This window comes from Periophthalmus magnuspinnatus, chromosome 18 (genome assembly GCF_009829125.3).
Source record: "Periophthalmus magnuspinnatus isolate fPerMag1 chromosome 18, fPerMag1.2.pri, whole genome shotgun sequence".
NCBI classification, from domain to species: domain Eukaryota; kingdom Metazoa; phylum Chordata; class Actinopteri; order Gobiiformes; family Gobiidae; genus Periophthalmus; species Periophthalmus magnuspinnatus.
Genome location: NC_047143.1, coordinates 16,792,631 through 16,812,452, shown reverse-complemented (window position 1 = coordinate 16,812,452; position 19,822 = coordinate 16,792,631). Strand labels below are relative to the sequence as shown.

The 19,822-nt window shown below is 40.6% G+C and overlaps 1 protein-coding gene across 2 annotated transcripts in view; it reads right to left on the bottom strand.

The window, feature by feature from the left end:
• tbc1d14 (TBC1 domain family, member 14) overlaps positions 1–19,822 on the bottom strand; it is a 79,760-nt gene that overhangs the window by 21,151 nt on the left and 38,787 nt on the right. Inside the window, exons 5-7 of one of the 2 annotated variants that reach the window (XM_033983729.2) lie at positions 7,808–7,932; positions 1,529–1,611; positions 1,170–1,287 (exon numbers count right to left, since the gene is read on the bottom strand). In XM_033983729.2, the coding sequence (XP_033839620.1) occupies positions 1,170–1,287; positions 1,529–1,611; positions 7,808–7,932 (326 nt within the window). Of the gene's footprint in view, positions 1–1,169; positions 1,288–1,528; positions 1,612–5,153; positions 5,375–7,807; positions 7,933–19,822 lie in introns of those variants that run through there. The other variant, XM_055228875.1, reaches the window with a different exon arrangement.

The following is a 19,822-nucleotide window of genomic DNA, read 5'->3' as shown; positions in this document are numbered from 1 at the left end:
GTAAGTCAGACCTGTTCCTGGTGCATGTTGGACTCCACCAAGGAAGTCCTTTGTCACCAGTTTGGTTCATTATATTTAAGGACATAATTTCTAGCTGCAGCCAGGGGCCGGAGGGGGTCCGGTTTGGGCACCACAGGATTTCATTTCTGCTGTTTGCAGATGATGTTGTCCAGATGGCTTCATTGAGCCAGGACCTGCAGTAGGTACTGTGGAGGTTTGCAGCCGAGTGTGAATCGGCTGGGATAAGATGGTTCTCGACTGCACAAAGGTGGCATGCTCTCTCCGGGTGAGTGCTGAGTCCCTGCCTCAAGTGGGGGAGGTCAGGTATCTCGGGGTCTTGTTCAAGACTGGGGGAAGAATGGAGCATCAGCTTTATGACAGGCGGATCGGTGCAGCGTCTGCAGTGATGCAATTGCTGTACCTTTCCCATTGTGGTAAAGAAGGAGCTGAGTCGAAAGGCAAAGCTCTTGATTTAACAGTCAATCCTACCCTCCTACCCTCACCTATGGTCATGAGCTCTTTGTAATGACCGAAAGGACAAGATCACGGACACAAGCGGCCGAAATGGGTTTCCTCCACAGGGTGGCTGGGTGCTCCCTTAGAGATAGGGTGAGGAGCTCTGTCACCTGTGAAGAGCTTAGAGTAGAGCCACTGCTCCTACACGTCGAGAGGAGCCAGCTGAGGTGACTTGGGCATCTGCTCAGGATGCCTTCTGGACACCTCCCTAGGGAGCATGTCCCACCGGGAGGAGGCCCCGGGGAAGACCCAGGACACACTGGAGGAACTATGTTTCTCGGCTAGCTTGGGAATGCCTTGGGGTCCCACTGGAGGAGGTGGAAGACGTGTCTGGGGTGAGGGAAGCCTGGGAGTCACTGCCGCCCCCATGACGCGGCCCCGGACAAGTGAAAGAAAATGGATTGATGGATATTGAACTTAAGATAAAAGGTAGCTTGAAAACTAATGCTTTATGACATCACTAGGTGGAACAGAACATTTTGAGCTTCGTACATGTAAACAGACTAACAATAAAAACAAGTGTAAATGAAACAAAACAATTCTTGTGGCTTAAACAAGAGTCAATTTTGCGTAATACAGGACCTTTAAGAGCCCATCTTTGGACATGGTAGAACATAAAGTCTCTTCTAGATTGTGTCTGATCTATCTCTCACATGGAGCTCCAGTTGGGCAGGATCTCCTGGTTCCAGGTCTGAGCCGCACTACCAATGCTCTCCTCCAATTTACACCGGTCCTCCAGCTGCTTCCTCCTCTTCTGAGCCTCCTTTAGCTCTGCAAAGGATTGTTGGGGAAAAAAAGACTTAAGGCTGCATAAGGCCCATAATAACATATACAGTAAAGTAACAAAATGGTTTAAGACTTGAGTTGACAAACCGTTGTTTGTAAGTAAGGTGGGCATTGTCAAAAGTATAGACTTTTTTTTTATCACTACAGTCGCATGAGTTGATTTAATGTTTGCTTTTCCAGAGCTGAATTATGCTGTGGTATTTCTGAGTGGAGCCAAAAGACTGACCTCTCTTCTTAGCCTGAGCCACCATCTCCTCATATTGCTGTCGATGTTTTTGGGCCTCTTCCGCTGGTTTGGCCGGTAAGTTACTGAAACACAAAAGCCACAAACTTAAGTTTTACTCAGAGGAGAGAAGTATTTGTTTAAAGTCAACACATATTCTACATTTTGTATTGATTAATGGTCTAATGTGTAATCAGTCCTAGTGTAAAATACAACATGGGGACTGAATTTATATTCAAAATTATCATCAAATATGCGTTTATTTATTGTTATAATGGTAGTCCTGTAGCTTATCAAATACTCCAACTGGACCATCCCCCTCCTCTGTCTCTTTCTCTCCCTGTGCTGATTATTATTATATTATGTTGTATTGTTAAAGATGTCCTATTGTGCTCGACTCTGCTATGTAGTTCTAATTAATGACACCCGTGGATTAGAAATGTGAGAGTCAGGTTTCTTTTCCACCCCATGGGTACCTCATTTATGATGAAATATAAATAATTCTGTGGGCACCAGCACCCGCAAACATTAAATACAGTGGAAAAATATGTAAAGAAATGCAGCTTTATTTTAGTGAACAAAAAATACTCAAAAACAGACATGATCGGAGTGAATCTGTCAATATGATGAACCAGCTGCAGTTTTTTTCTTTCAAAACAAAATTATACCTCATCTTCCAATCTTCAAATCACTTGTATTTTTGGCTCCGTTTATTGTGGCAAATGGTCGTGGCTGGCTAATGTGCACACTGTCGCACAAAGGGGGTGCGCCATGACGACATCAGGTTACAGCTTAATTGCGGTGGTTACGTGCTTGTGTAAACTTTATTATCAAACAATTAAACATACTAATGTATCTGAATATTTATTGGCTATAGTCATAACGGCCTACATATTTTTCTTATGTGAAAAAATGACCTGCTCCCAACCTGCCCTGCAATAAATAGATTTTTTTTCATCGCCATAGCAACCCAACCCATGAATCAGAAGTCAACCCAAGCATCTGTATCGTGGATCATTTATGTTATAATTTGGAATATTAAATCATAATATTTATTTACACAACTTAATAAGAAGAAACAAGTGAGCTGATTTCCACATTAGAACACTGCCATGCCCAATGGGAACTGCTGTTGCCATAAACGTCATCACAGCAAAGTTGGCAGTTTGGTAAAAACTCAATTTTATTGTGTTTAGAGGAGGACGAATGCCAAGTTGCATCCAAAGAACACCATACCTACTGTGAAGCATGGGGGTGGAAACATTATGCTTTGGGGCTGTTTTTCTGCAAAGGGACCAGGACGACTGATCTGTGTAAAGGAAAGAATGAATGGGCCCATGTATCGTGAGATTTTGAGTGAAAACCTCCTTCCATCAGCAAGGGCATTGGCCCAGGCAACAAAAGAGTGGCTTCATAAGAAACATTTCAAGGTCCGGGAGTGGCCTAGCCAGTCTCCAGATCTCAACCCCATAAAATGTTTTTGGAGGGAGTTGAAAGTCCGTGTTACCCAGCAACAGCCCCAAAAACATCACTGCTCTAGGGGAGTGTATAACATGGTTAAAAGCTCTGAAAAGTCTGCATTAAATGTACATTTCTGCATTTTGCCAGGAATCGTCATAGAACAACACTGACTGGTAATACAAGTACCTCAAATAGCCAGTAGGTGGTATCAGACATGGAAGCTTTTTTTTTCCCTCCTGTTTTTTTCTTCACATAAACACTCACCTGAAGGATTATTAGGAACACCATACTAATACGGTGTTTGACCCCCTTTCACCTTCAGAACTGCCTTAATTCTCCGTGGCATTGATTCAACAAGGTGCTGAAAGCATTCTTTAGAAATGTTAGCCCATATTGATAGGATAGCATCTTGCAGTTGATGGAGATTTGTGGGATGCACATCCAGGGCATGAAGCTCTCATTCCACCACATCCCAAAGATGCGCGTTGAGATCTGGTGACTGTGGGGGCCATTGTAATACAGTGAACTCATTGTCATGTTCAAGAAACCAATTTGAAATGATTCGAGCTTTATGTGACATGGTGTATTATCCTGCTGGAAGTAGCCATCAGAGGATGGGTACATGGTGGTCATGAAGGGATGGACATGGTCAGAAACAATGTTCAGGTAGCCCGTGGCATTTAAACAATGCCCAATTGGCACTAAGGGACCTAAAATGTGCCAAGAAAACATCCCCCACACCATTACACCACCACCAGCCTGCACAGTGGTAGTAACAAGGCATGATGGATCCATCTTCTCATTCTGTTTATGCCAAATTCTGACTCTACCGTTTGAATGTCTCAACAGAAATCGAGACTCATCAGAACAGGCAACATTTTTCCAGTCTTCAACTGTCCAATTTTGGTGAGCTCTTGCAAATTGTAGCCTCTTTTTCCTATTTGTAGTGGAGATGAGTGGTACCCGGTGGGTTCTTCCGCTGTTGTAGCCCATCCGCCTCAAGGTTGTGTGTGTTGTGGCTTCACAAATGCTTTGCTGCATTCCTCGGTTGTAACGAGTGGTTATTTCAATGAATGTTGCTCTTCTATCAGCTTGAATCACTCGGCCCATTCTCCTCTGACCTCTAGCATCAACAAGGCATTTTCGCCCACAGGACTGCCGCATACAGGATGTTTTTTCCCTTTTCACACCATTCTTTGTAAACCCTAGAAATGGTTGTGCGTGAAAATCCCAGTAACTGAGCAGATTGTGAAATACTCAGACCGGCCCGTCTGGCACCAACAACCATGCCACCCTCAAAATTGCTTAAATCACCTTTCTTTCCCATTCTGACATTCAGTTTGGAGTTCAGGAGATTGCCTTGACCAGGACCACACCCCTAAATGCATTGAAGCAACTGCCATGTGATTGGTTGATTAGATAATTGCATTAAGGAGAAATTGAACAGGTGTTCCTAATAATCCTTTAGGTGAGTGTATACCAGTAAGAAGTCGTGAACACTGGATAAACAAAGTACGTACTTATGTTTGCACGTCAGCTATCCTGAATGTTTATTGCTGCTCAAGGTCAGCATGAAACTATAAACCGCATTTGTGTTTTAGCAACCCAGTTCCCTATGCAGAGGCAGTGTAAGTGCATGTTAGAACTGCAAGACTAATTGAAACTTAAATGGACAGGGGACTTCCGGGATTGCACGCAATGGAGTAGGTGTCGGCTGCTAGCTCCCTCAGTATGTTTTCTGTCGTTTTGGGGCTTCGGACAGTGTGGCAGTTGTTTGACATTTGAAATGTACCTAAAGCAGGCAAACAGGCCGAAAAAGACACAGCAGCGGAGAGTTCATCTCTGCTGTCTAGCAGCGCTGGCTCACCTGACGGTGCAAGCAGTAGCTTGACGGGCTTACTTGAGCAGCACAGAACAGCTATAGCCACTGATTTCAAGGCCTCATTCAGTCTGATTACCGACAAGTTAGACAAGATTCAAGCCGTTGTAACGGGCCAAGGGAAACATATCAGTGATCTTGAGTAAAATGCGGAGGACGTGAATCAGCCTTTAGTGAACCTTGAAGATATCTGTGAGTCACTACAGAAGGAAAACAAGTCACTGAAATCCATACTTTCTGATCTAGAGGGAAGAAGCAGGAGGCAGAATATACACATTCTGTGCCTACCAAAGTCACTGGAGGGTCCGCGGCAGACTGTTTTCTTCTCCTAACTTCTTGTGGAAGCTTTTGGTGCCCAGGTACTGTCTTCTCCCCCCGGAGCTGGATAGAGCACCCCGTGGCTCCAGACCTGATCCCAACAGGCGTGCCCGCGCATCGTTATCATTCATTTTCACCATTTCCAGACCAAAGACTTGGTGATAAGGGAGGTGCGACGACATGGGAATACCGCGGTACACAGCTATGAGTCTATGAGGATTACAATGCTGATGTCATGAAACAACAAGCTGAGTATAAGGACGTCATGGCTGAACTTTATGAAAAAGGACTTGCCCATCTCTCCTCTTTCTTGCAAGGTTCCGGATCACTCTTCCTGACGGCAAAAGAAGGTGGTTGGCATCTGTTCCGGAGGCAACTCGCTTCCTTCGAAACACAGATGGTAACTAGCGCACTTCATTTTGAGGTTGATATTTGACATTGATATCCTGGCTCACTAACTGAACCAAATGGAACTGAGCCGTAAGAATCATCTGCATCTAAAAAACTCCTGACACATAGTACTGTGTCCCTGGACTGTTCAATGTAAGGTACATTCTTGCTCTCTTTTTGTTTTGTTTTACTTTGTTTGTCTCTTGGCCGTTTTGCCCCCTTTCTGGTTTAGGGTAAGTTTATAATGTTTATTATGCTGGATGAAGCTAGTAGCATGGAAGCATTTTTTATTTATTTTTTTGGTATTAGGAGAGAGCAGGAGTTTAAGAGGTTGCTGTTCTATGCAACCTGTTGTTTTGTAGGGATTACGTGAAGTCTGTGTTTTTTGGGTTTTTTTTGGTTTGTGTGTCTCTGGCAAACTCTGCAATAAACTGGTGACCTTAGCTAATCATTATGCGCCCGATTTTGTTGTGAATTTTTCGTAATCTGTTCTCCCATTTTTCTGATTTAAACAGCAATTCTTTAATTCTAGGGGGAGACTTAAATTTCTTTTTGGATGCAGTATTAGACCGTTCATCCTCTAAACCTGCATCTCCTAACAAAACTGCAATTTATGTGAAATCTTTTCTTGAAGATTATAGCCTAACAGACCCTTGGCGCTTTTTGTACCCCATTGGTAGAGACTATTTTTTCTTTTCTCAAGTGCATCATACTTACACTAGGATAGATTATTTCTTTATTGATAGTCTATTACTTTCTAATCTTACTTCTTGCATTTATGAAAGCCTTATTGTTTCTGACCACGCCCCCCTTGTACTTAAATTGATTTTCCAGAGAGGTGATTATGCAAGAAAACACTGGAAACTAGATCCATTGCTGTTTACTGATGAACAATTTGCCGTAGAGGTCTCTTCCAAAATCAAAACCTTTTTGACTGAAAAAAGGACACCAGGTATGCCAGAAAGCACAGTACGGGAGGCACTGAAAGCATTTCTTAGGGGGGAAATTATTTCGTTTGCAGCTTTTAAATGGAAATCTGCAAGGCAGAAGCAGGAGGACATTTCGGACCAGATTTTAAACATTGACAGGCAGTATGAACAATCACCATCACATGCTCTGTAAAAAGAACGTTTGAGTTTGCAGACTAAGCTCAATCTTCTTTCCAAAAAAGTTTTCTGATGACCTGTGACCTTTTCTGTGAGATGCTTTTACTGAATCGTTTCGCTCTGGGGTACTTCCTTCTTCTTGTTACCAAGCCTGCATCTCTTTGCTGCTTAAAAAAGATAAAGACCCTCTTAACTGCGCTTCCTACAGACCTATATATTTATTAAATATGGATGTTAAAATTTTTGCCAACTTACAACTTGCCATTTAACATTATTACACCCCTAACCACAAAACACCCGAATGTCTTATTGGTATGGATGCTGAAAAAGCATTCTATAGGGTTGGGTTGGACTACTTATTTTTTACTTTTAAAGGTTTGGCTTTGGTCCTTTATTTTGCTCCTGGGAAACCTCCCAATTTTTCCCATTCATGCGAACAATATTAGTTTCATGGAATAATGTAAAATTTGGCACCATGACTCTTCATGTCATTCTGATCAAAAAAGTCAATCAGACCCATGTCATATTTTTCACGGGGTGGCCATGGTGATGCGCGAAACAGCCTATGTTATCCTAATGGGAAAATTTCCAAATGTTGGTACATTTGTAAGTCTTATGACAACTTATTCGCTTCATTGAGGAATGTGAATTTGGCACAATAACTCTTCAGGTTGTCGCCGTCAAAAAAGTCCGGGGGGGCCAAGTTTCTATTTTGCACGGTGTTGCCATGGCGATGCCTGGAAAAAGCCATGTTTTTGCATGTTTGTGCATCAGTCCTTCCTTCCTGAATGTGTTTAAAATATCAACTTTAAAGACCCTATTATTAAAATACAAATTGCAAATTTAAGCAGAATCTACCATAACTTCCTTTACAAACAACAAACTATTATATCTTCTTCTACATAAAACACCTTACCCTGTAGTTTACATCTGTACAAACATGCGATTCTTGTATCAGTTTGTTAGTTGAAAGTTAACATTTTGAATGCATCCAGAAGAATTTAAGAATCAGATTTAAGATTTTTGTTTTAAAAGTAGGATTCTGGTCATATTTCATTTTTCCAACATGGTTCAGCCCTAGTGCATGCGTGTGTATGTGTGTGTAGATCTGGGTGTGTTTTTCCATACGCTGGACGGTCCTCCAGGATCAGGGCCGTGGTGGAAAGTGGCTCAAAGTTGAGGTTCTTCCTCACACTCTGACGAGGAGAAGTGGGGTTGCTTGCTCCAGCTCTGCTACTCTTTGTTTCATATTCCTGTGCACAAATTAATGAAAAGAACATGTTCAAAAACATACATACAGTACAGTGGCTTGCAAAAGTATTCATCCCCCCAGAACTTCAAATTTTGTCAAGTCACAACCACAAATTTGAATATTTTTTAATTTGCAGTTAATGTGAATAAGTAACACAAAATGGTACATAAGGGTCAAGTAGAAAGAAAATTAAACATCATTTCCAGATAAAAAAAAACCCCAAAACTGAACAAACTGAAAAGTGCAGCAAGCAAAAGTATTCAGCCCCCCTATGCCAATAATTTGTGCAACCACCTTTTGTTGCAATTACAGCTGCAAGTCTTTTGAGGTATGTCTCCACCAGTTTTGCACACCTACAGACTGACATTTTTGCCTATTCTCCCTGGCAAAACAGTTCAAGCTCTGTCAGATTTGATGGAGACCGTTTGTGAATTGCAGTTTTCAGATCTTGCCAGAGATTCTCAATTGGATTTAAGACTGGACTTTAACTGGGCCATTCTAACACATGAATATGTTTTGCTTTAAACCATTCCATTGTCGCTTTGGCTTTATGTTTAGGATCGTTGTCCTGTTGGAAGGTGAACCTTCACCCCAGTCTCAAGTCTTGTGCAGACTCCAATAGGTTTTGATCTAAGATTGCCCGGTATTTAGCTCCATCCATCTTCCCATCAACTCTGAGCTGCTTCCCCGTTCCAGCTGAAGAAAAGCACCCCCACAGCCTGATTTGCTGTGTCCTCCACCGTGTTTGCTGTGTCCTCCCAAAGACTTCTAGTGAACTGGAAACAAGACTTCTTATGGATGGTTTTCAACAATGGTTTTCTTCTTGCCACTCTTCCATAAAGACCAGATTTTTGTAGTGCACGACTAATAGTAGTCCTGTGAACAGATTCCCCCACCTGAGCTGTGGATCTCTGCAGCTCTTCCAGAGTCACCATGGGAGGCCCCTGGTGACTCTGGCCCTGGCTGCATCTCTGATGAGTGCTCTTCTTGTTTGTTCTGTTTTGGTCACAGACTTTTTGGTGGACAGACATATCTGGGTAGATTTGCAGTTATGTCATATTCTTTCCTTTTCCACATGGTGTGCTCCTTGAGATGTTCAACACTAAAATTTTTTAGATCCAAGCCCCGCTTTAAACTTCACAACTTTTTGTCTGACATGTTTGGTGTGCTCATTTGACTTCATTTAGTGGTTTGCTCCCCAACAAACTTCTGTGGCCTACACAGCACAGCTGCATTTATACCAAGACAAGATTACACACAGCTGGACTCTTTTTAGTCATTAGGTATACATTCAATCTTTCCAAAATCATCAGGCAACTTCTAAAATCAATTGGTTGCTTTCAAGAAAAAGGAGGCTGAATAGTTTTGCACACTGCAGTTTTAGTTTATTTTGGAAAAAATTGGAAATCTTGTAAAATATTTCCTTCCACTTCACACTTGTGTGCCATTTTGTGTTGCTTATTCACATAAAATACTTAGAAAATGTATTTAAATTTGTGGTTGTGATGTGTCAATATGTGAAAAAGTTCCAGGGGGATGAATACTTTTGCAAGCCACTGTATGTACACAACATACCTGAAGACAATTAAACAGACATTTCACTATAGCAAGCTTGTGGGTGACCAATTTGAGTAAACAGTGAAGGAATTTGAAGAGGGTTGATCAAAATTTTAAAAGGTATACTGTGAAACTTTTCTGGGAGAGAGTATACCACCTGCTTGTCCATGGAGATGCTATTACTTTGCCTAGAATGTTCCACAATATGGCACTAAACATGTCCAACTTTATTCAGACAACCAATTGGCTCCACCCTGTGACCAGCTGATCTGTGGAAAGGTGACCCTGCAGGTATTTCAAGGTACTTTTGAGAAACACCAACGCCTGTAACAAAGACGAGTGCTAGATGGATATGTTTAATGCCATACTGTGGAACATTCCAGGCAAAGCAATGACATCTCTATGGAGTCAAGCAGCCACAAAAAAAATAGAGTGCCTTTAAAAATGAAACAGTACCACCTCTGCCATTTGTTATTCATTAATGTATTTGTATATGTATATTGTTCCACTTTATTTGGCTTTTTAATGTTTATTCTGTTACAGTCAGCCACAATGGAGCAGGCAATGCCAAGCAAAGAACCAGTAATATGCGCTTTAGGGGACATTTGAACTTCCACCTCCTTTGGTTGAAAGGCAAATGCTTTCAACTGCTTAACACTGCATCACTGTTAAACAGGTTTCGTTTTAAATGAGTATACTGAATTATTTGTGGTAGTACAAGCAGTTACACTAGAACTACTATAATGAAGTATATAATGAAGACAAGCTCCACAGTTGTGGGGTCAAAGTTTGATATATTAATAGACAAGGAGTCATAATTGAAGAAAAATAAAGAAAACAATAAGAAAGGTGATGATAGAGATAAATTAAAAAATGGATACATAGATATAAAGGACAGATAAATACACAGATAAACATAAATAAACACACACAGATCAACAGTCAATACTGAAACTAGCATCAGAACTAAATACTGATTTAGTTGTATCACTCACAAATAGAACAAAATGTATTTATTTTTTAATAATCTAGCAATACATGGTAAAGAAAATAATATTTTTTTAAAAACTCAAGCGTATCAAAATATAGTTTGAAATGTTAATATTGTGAAACTGTGAAATAGATATTACATTTGGACAAGTATGGCTAGGTTAGATACTGGAAACAAATGTGTAAATAGGGTAAAATTTTACCTTTCCTAAATAGTTTTATAATCTTGAAAAGAACTAGCAGAATACCTCAAGATAATATTAAACTACCATTAGTCTATTTTATTGGGCCTGATGCAACGATGAGTGCATGGGCGAAGCCCCCGTCACTCCCTGCACAGACTGAGTCAATGGGCGAAGCATCGAGCCTTATCCAAGCACCCATGCCGCAGGCATGGGCCATATTTATTCCTGCTAAAATGAATGGAAGTCAATGGGAGGTCATTCACCATTGTCCCTACAGTGACGTGGGAAAAGTCAAGAGCTTTCAAAAAACATATGTCATTGTAATGCTATCGGATATATTGTTTTTGCTAAAATTATTATTAGTATTGCTTCTGCAACGATGAGTGCATGGGTGAACATATTCAAAAACTCACCAAATTTTGCCAGAAATTCAGGTCTGAAATTAATTTTTTTAATGTTATCAAAAGTTATCCAATTTATGATGATGCCTAAAAGAAATTCAGGAGCAGGTAAGAAAAAAGTAATTGACATGTCTCAGTCTGGAAAAGGTTACAAAGCTATTTCTAAATCTTTGGGTCTTCGGTGAGAGCCATTATCCACTAATGGAGAAAGCATGGTGCAGTGGTGAACCTTCCCAGGAGTGGGCAGCTTACAAAAATTACCCCAAGAACACAGCGATGACTGATCCAAGATGTCACAAAGGAACCCAGAACAACATCACAAAGGAACCCAGAACAACATCTTAACAAGCAGGCGTCACTTGCCTCAGTAAAGGGCAATGTTCGTGGTTCAACCATAAGAAAGAGACTAGGGAAAAATGGCATGCATGGCAGAGTTCCAAGGCAAAAGCCACTGCTGAGAAAAAAGAACTAAGAATTAAGGTTAATCTCACTTTTGCCAAAAAACATCTTGATCCTCAACGATTTGGGGAAAATAGTCTTGGTAGTGTCATGGTTTGAAGCTGCACAATACAATACAATACTCTACTGCGGAGGTTAGACTGTGATATAGGTGTCAGAGGGGCAGCCTTCAGCTGGTTTAAATCCAACCTATCTGACAGATACCAGATTGTTAATGTAAATCAGAGCTCCTCACCATGCTGTAAGGTAACCTACATTGTACCACAGGGTTCTGTACTTGGTCCAATCCTGTTCACACTTTATATGTTGCCATTTCCACTGCTATGCTGATGACACACAGCTGTACTTATCAATGAAACCAAGTCAGAATGATCGAGTAGATAGACTGTGTCTGTGTGAAGAACATACAATCTTGGATGACACTTAATTATATGCTTAAAAACAGAGGTCACTGTTCTAGGCCCCAAAGGCCTAGAACAGACTTCCTATCTGACCAGAGAGTTACTCTGGACAGTCTTCTTTGACCAAGGGCTCTAATTCACACACATATAAACCAAGCCTGTAGAACAGCCTTCTTCCACCTGCGTAATATTGCCAAAGATACGTGATGTAAGTGATGCTGAAAAACATATCCATGCATTTTTTACATCAAGGCTAGATTACTGTAACTCCTACTAGCTGCATGCCCAAAATATTCTATACAAAAGATTTCAACTAGTTCAAAATGCAGCAACCAGGCTCTTAACGGGAACTAAGAGAAGAGAGCAGATCATCCCAGTGTTGGAGTTCCTTCAGTGGTTCCTGTCGAGTTTAGAATTAAATTCAAAGTTCTCCTCCTGACGTATAAAGCCATAATGGGCATGGCCCCATCGTATCTGCAAGATGCTATAGTACCATATCATCAAAAGTGGTGGTTCCTTAGAGTGTCTAAAAGTTCAGTAGGAGGGAGAGCTTTCACTTACCAAGCTCCTGTGTTATGGAATCAGCTCCTGCCCATGTTTAAGAGGCCGCCACAGTCTCTACATTGAAGACCAGGCTTAAAACGTTCCTCTTTGAATTAGCTTATGGCCAGTCTAGTTAGGAGCCTGGCCATAAGCAGTTTTAGTTAAGGTACCTAGGGTTAGCTATTCTGGGGGAAGTATGGTAACTTGAGCACTATCCTCTGTTTCCTCCCATTTTCCCTGTCAACATCATTCACTACTCAGTTCACCTGGAGTTTGTTCATTGCTATTTGCATGTTCTTCCCTGTCCCATTCCCCTCTAGGGAATGTAACTGTTTCAGATGGCTGGCCACTGACCACCCGGTGATGACTGGACCCTAGATGCCATCTTGTTCTGTGGACCCGGGCTCTCCCTTCCCTCGCCTGGCTGGTTGGCCCGATGCCTGGCTGGGGTGGCTCCCGCCCTGCCATGGGTGGGCCCCTCTCTGTCCCTATAGACTTAAACTATCTGCAAATCAATGTGCATTAGTCCTGGATACATCTGTAGCCTGTCCGTCCATGGGAGTGGATCTCTCCTTCACTGTGGTTCTCCTCAAAGTTTCTCTTTTTCCCACTGGGTTTTTTTCCTTGCCGAGAAGGACGGGGGATGGTCTGGGACAGTTATCCATTTGCTAGTTTTCTATTGATTAATTTGCTTGTCTGTTTTGGTTTCATTGTTGATTTTCTAACATTCTGTTGGTTAAATCAATTCTCATGTTCAGCCCTAAGAGACAACTGCTGTTGTGATTTTGGGCTTTATAAAAATAACTTTTTGATGACCTTGATCCAAAACGTCTATTACTAGCCTAATGTTTTAAATGAACCCATGTAGTTATTCACTTTGGGTTTTTTTTTTGTATTTTAACAATGTGCTCATGAAAAAGAGTCTGGTGCTCTCATTGGGCTCTCTCTGTATAAATGTAATTAACTGGGGTATTATGGAAAGCAACCCAAACCTGGCCTCAAACTCCAAGGACACTCCCACATTCACATTCCACAGGGCCCCAACACTCAGAGAACACTTGGTACAAAGTCACTTACCTGTGTGCAAACCACCCATCTGGCTGAGACAGAAAAATTGAACCTTTAAATGTGGTCACTTTAACCACTGCAACAATGTGGTCAAGACAGTTTCCTTAACATTTTCACCTCTCTTTCATATCTCTGAAAAGATTTCACCAACTGTAACATAACATTTGTAATCTATAGACTCAAATGTGAGTATAGATGATTTTATGTGGAAAGGACAAAGCAGTGTTGATGACCATGACAGACTCCTGGCTTCCTTTTTCTCAAATAAATGATTATCTTGAGGGTTAATTAGCCCATTGTAAACAGGACAAGTGCAATAACAGCACTCAAGAGCCACTGGCCCCAAAATGGCCTCCAGTGGCTCTGAGCTGGTTACTAATGCAGGCTCGGAGCAATCCGCTTAACACGGTGACAGCACAGGCAGTGAAATCTATCCCTGCTACTAACACTCCTTTGTGCTCTGGTTACTTGTACTCGCACCTGTTCACTGGTCCACAGGGAGCAATGAACACAATTATGAGGGAATTAAGAGCCAGAGGAAGTGAGGAGAGTTATAAAGCACATGCATTTAACAATTAATTTAGGGAGTTATTAGCATGTTCATGAAGGGGTTGATATGGCATATTCAGAAAGTACCTTGGGACAGTTTATTCCAGGAAGATTAACCTAAAACTAAAAGAATTTTAGCTTTAAAAAAAGTACTGTAGCCACTAGTTCATTTTAAACAATTTGCAGTGGTCCAAAGTTACTCCTCACTTACCTTGTGCATTCCGAGCATCCCAATTATTCACTGCAATAAGATTATAAAGAGGTCGGCTGAGTTTTGCTGTCGCGGTAATTCAACTAGTATGCTAACCAAGCACTTCCTTATTATTGGGCAAAAAAATTGTTTTTGATTGATTGATTTGCTAGAATTAGATACAGATAGACTTGTTTGTCATCAAGAACTTCTGGAATATATCTGTACTGGGGCAAGACACATTTTGCTCAAATATATGGGAACAGGACCTTTTAGATTGGAAACGTTGGGACCCGCTTCTTGCAAGGCAAGTAATTCCTGGACAGAATGGACATGTTTCTCCCTGCTTCTAAATGGTTTTCCTCTGGCTGCTCTGGTTTCCCCCACAAACCCAAGACATTTACAGAAAGGAAACCCTCAAGCTCAAACCCCTGACCATGAACTAGGTTTAAAATGTTGGCCAGTTGTCACGTTAATATATATATATATATTTTATATCTCTCTGGTACAAGATTTTAAAACAATTACTAACATGTATATCTCATATATGAAGGACTGCTTAAAATTCTGAAACTTTAATCTCATGAACTGTTAGCTTAGCCATTTTTATTCAACCGCTTTGTGAAGAAGATTATTCAAGCAGCATAAGTAGTATCATGCTGAGTCGAGCTAATAAAAAAGACTTATGCCTGACAGCTTCATTAAAACTACATTTACAGGGTCTCACAGCACATTTTATAAGGTTAGGTTAAACTCATCTGCACCTTCTTGTTTGCTTTAAGGTAAAAAATGGTTCACAAAAAAATAGACTGGTGACAATGAGGGAAAAACTATATAAAGAGACAGTTCTCAAATACTTATTAATATTATACTATAATACAAATTTTGTGTATTTATATGCTAAGATGATTTTGGGAACAGCAGACTTTTCATATTAAAGGCAGGCTAGTGCTTTGCATGCTGGGAAATGCTGAATGTTGCGAACAGCATTGGTGATGAGGGGAGTAAAGTAAAAGGAGGAGTTTGGCTGGAGTCCAGTAGCAATGCAGAGATACCAGCAAGGTGAACTGTGAGATGAGAGGTAGAGGAATTATGGGATGAAAATCATATACTGTAGCATCCACAGAATATAGGACAGTCCACTGTTAGAAATTTTTATTTTATTTTTTTTAATGGTTAATGATTATTACGCAAAAACAGTACGATTTTTAGCAATGGGAAGTTGTAGTAGTTGTAGTGTCAGTAATGGTTTTCGCAGTAGCTGAGGGGGTGATATGGTGAAATTAGTAACAGTAGCAGTAGTTTGTGTAGGAGCATCAGGCAGGTGGGGCTGTGACGGAGCAAAGGGAGAGCTTTTATCAATTTTTGTGTTTTGAGTATTTTGCTTTTTGTTGTTTGTCAGTTTTACATATTATGTTGTGTTGTTTTTCTGTTTTTGTAAGTGTAATAAATATTTAATACACAAAGCTATTTGAAATAACAGTAAACCATAATGGCAGAAGTCTAAAAAAATATTTAAGCTGTTTTTTTTCCTGTATCCCCCATGTTAAAATCAATCAGCCTGCTCAGCCTCTCTAATGCTTCTCTCACGTCTTCACCTTCTTCAGCATAACAAGCAGGATATTTTAATTTGTGTATTTATTGTTAAAAGTGTAGCCTGATTAGGTACCAGTACCAGTAGTAAAGTATTAGCTGTAGTAGGCTAACTAATAAACAATGCTTATAGTAGCACCAGTGACATCAGGTAATGTTACACATCTACAAAAGTAATACTGATGAAAGTAATACTAAGTCAGTATACCTTTGAAATACTTTCCACAGCTCAATGCAAAATTTTGTTTAAGCATGCAACCAACATAACTACCCAAGCTGTAGTTGCCAAGTTACAAAACATACAGGGTGAATAGCTACCATGTCCCGTGATAACCTGCTTCCCTAGCAAACTGCACGGTCACACTGGCTCTGCTTTCTATGTGTACTCCCATTTCCTTTGGTGATGCCCAGGAAAAGAGGGGTCTAGATGGATGCTAATGGTAATGGACTTTTTGGTTTAAATAACAAAAACACAGGGTTTATTTTTGGACAATAATGCAATGAGCAGGCGTCTGGTAACAGCAAGGGTCACAAATCAGGTTCAAAAAGGAGGTTTGGAGAAGCATTGGTCTAGGCATTTAAATTGTAAATAACCATATATATGATATTTAAAAATGGTACATCATGTTTGTAATATGACTGTTACATTAGCTGAAATAAATCTTCAACATTGTCAGTAATGAAGCTTCAATAATTGTTATATTTATGGCCTTTTGTCGTTTAGTCGATTAATCAGTCAGTTACCCTATATCTCACAATACAAGTACAGTGGGGAAAAAAAAGTATTTAGTCAGCCACCAATTGTGCAAGTTCTCCCACTTAAAAAGATGAAAGAGGCCTGTAATTTTCATCATAGGTACACTTCAACTATGAGAGATAGAATGGGGGGAAAGAATCCAGGAAATCACATTGTAGGGTGTTTAATGAATTAATTGGTAAATTCCTCGATAAAATAAGTATTTGGTCACCTACAAAGAAGCAAGATTTCTGACTCTCAGAGACCTGTAACTTCTTCTTTCAGGGGCTCCTCTGTCCTCCACTCATTACTTGTATTAATGGCACCTGTTTGAACTCGTTATCAGTATAAAAGACATCGGTCCACAACCTCAAACAGTCAGATTCCAAACTCCACTATGGCCAAGACCAAAGGGCTGTCAAAGAACACCAGAAACAAAATTGTAGACCTGCACCAGATTGGGAAGACTGAATCTGCAATAGGTAAGCAGCTTGGTGTGAAGAGATCAACTGTGAGAGCATTTATTAGAAAATTGAAGACATATAAGACCACTGATAATTTCCCTCGATCTGGGACTCCACACAAGATCTCACCCCATGGGGTCAAAATGATCACAAGAACGGTGAGCAAAAATCCCAGAAAAACATGGGGGGACCTAGTAAATTCCCTGCAGCGAGCTGGGACCAAAGTAAAAAGGGCTACTTTGATAGAGGGTGGTGCCACCAAGGTACAGGTCAGACTTGTGGAGAGGCAACCTCACTCATCTTTCATTCTACTTTTGATCAATAAAAACACTTTTTATAGATGTAATGTATTCCAAGTACAGTAATAAGATATACATGGAGACAAGGAGGTGGCAGACCATCATTTAGAAAAGTAACATTGCGCAGCTTAAATTATTATTTGTTAAGGAACCTCAACTGGTCAACTGTGGGAATTCCCTCGCCATGCTCCAGAAAAGGGACCAGATAGACAGAGCCACCATACTGCACACATCACATGTGTTTTGGTCATGCCATGCTGCAAACCTAATATCTAGGTTAGTTAGCAATCTGTCATTGCATCAACACACTACAAATCTATCTTTCTACAGCAGAAAGGCATCGTCAACCATAATCCTTTGTCTAAATACCTGCCACAATTGCGTCAAAGGAGCCTGTTATGTGAAATCTGATCCTCTTCCTCCTTTTTTGTGATCCGATGCTCCAATGCAATCAGGAGACAGATGAGCTCTCCCTCCCTCCATCCAACTTACCATGAAAGCTGATGATTCCTCCGGCAGCACGGGGTAATGTCAAATCCACCTAGCCTCGCGTCATCTCTGCCTCCTGGGGCTCCCCTCTTGGCAACCGGACGCCCTTAGCAGAAGGTGGAGGTGGCAAGGAAGGGGTAGCGGAAAGAGGGACACACCCCGCACCGGAGCCCAGATCACGGCATGTTGCTAGCAGCCCCCTCTCTCTCCCCTCCCCTGTGTGTCTGGTCTGGTGGGATGTTTGGATGAAGTGTGCAAGAGAGCGGTATCCGTGAGTGAGAGGAGAGAGGCTCGGAGTGCGCAGAGGTGGCCTGGGAGACACGCCCAATCGAGCTCAGAGGAGTGGATCAGGTTGCAAGGCAGGCAGGAGGAGGCTGAGCTAGACAGAGAGGTCTGCTGAAAGTGTGCTAAAGGTATGCTAAAGATATACTATAGGTCTGCGAGTGTGCTGTGTGTGAAAAGTACAGTTTGATAGTGGGAATATTTTAAATGAGATGCAAGTCTGATTTAATCTAATTTTTTTTTTTTTTTTAAATTAACTGCTTAAGCAGCACACATTTTTAAATTGGTTGCTAGTTTCCATGGTTTCCAAATTTCTGCTCAAACTAGGGGTCCCATAGTTCAGAGCTCAATGAACGAATTTAAAAGAATTTCCCCTTGGGGATGAATACCAGTAACTCTGATTCTGATTAATTAAATCAGGAACAGTTAAATTTATAGGCAAAACCTACTTTGAGTTTGAGAACCAGGACTTTGAACTCTGAAAAGAAAACTACATTTGCAATATATTGTTAGGTAATTGAATTATATATATTTCACATGGGTCATTACAGCTTTAAATTACTTGAACAATACTCTGCAGTCCTACAGAATATTCAATGTATATTGTCAATATAACGTCTTGCGGTGGCATTACTACACGGTAGCCATACTTTGAACTTGTGTTCTTTTGATTCACTGCCGCAGCTCAGAAAGGTATAAATAATATGTGAAGGCTGTGTTCTGGATGGGAGAGGCAGTTTGTTTCACAAGAACTTGAGCAAATAAAGACCGGGCCAGAGCAGGCCAAATCCTGAAACCATAGCCTGGTAAGCCAACTACACGGTTCAGTATTAGGTTACACTGATAATACAAGGACAGTCATGCAAATATACACTGCAAAAAGAATATCCATGTTTAAATGACATGCAATCAGATTTTTTTTTAATTTTTGAGTAAATCTAGCCTTTTTTGATTACCACGTCTAACTACTGACTTAATAGCCCAACTAATTGGCTGAAAAAGAGAAGATCAATTGTAAATGGCAATAGAACGGGGGAAAAAAAAGAAAATCAGTACAAGTTACCATTTATAATTAATCAGTTGGCCTAGCCCTGTTGTATTTACACATATCATAACAAGATGCTATATACGATACTGCAGTATGATAGTGTGTCAGCTTTATCCTGACAGAGCATGGGTGAGTGTTAACAAAGGCCAGGTGAAGGGAGGGGGGCAGGGCGAAGCAGGTTTCACTTTGCCATCAACTTGAAAGATGTCATAAAATTTTGCTTGAAAACTATCTGAAATAATTAAAGTATCTTACATAAACTTAAGTTAAAACTAAACTTAACAAGTAACTTTGAAACTGGTTAGAAATGTATTAAAAAATGAAAAATATTTATGGACAGTATGTTAATCAACATCAGATATATAAAAAAAATGTGGCTACTCTAGAAATATGGCAATGACAATAACAACAAACTACTCAATTCTGGTTTAATATTGAGATCAAGAAAGAGGAAAATATTTTTGACAGTAAGCAAACTTGTATTGTAGGGAATGGGGCAATTAAAAGCCTCGTGGCCTTTGAGTACATGAAAGCATATCCAGGCTTAGTGTGTGCCATTGACTGAATAAAGAAGTGGACTAAGTGAGTGTGATTCTTTGGTTGCTATGATACTTGTGGTCGGAATTCCTAATATCCA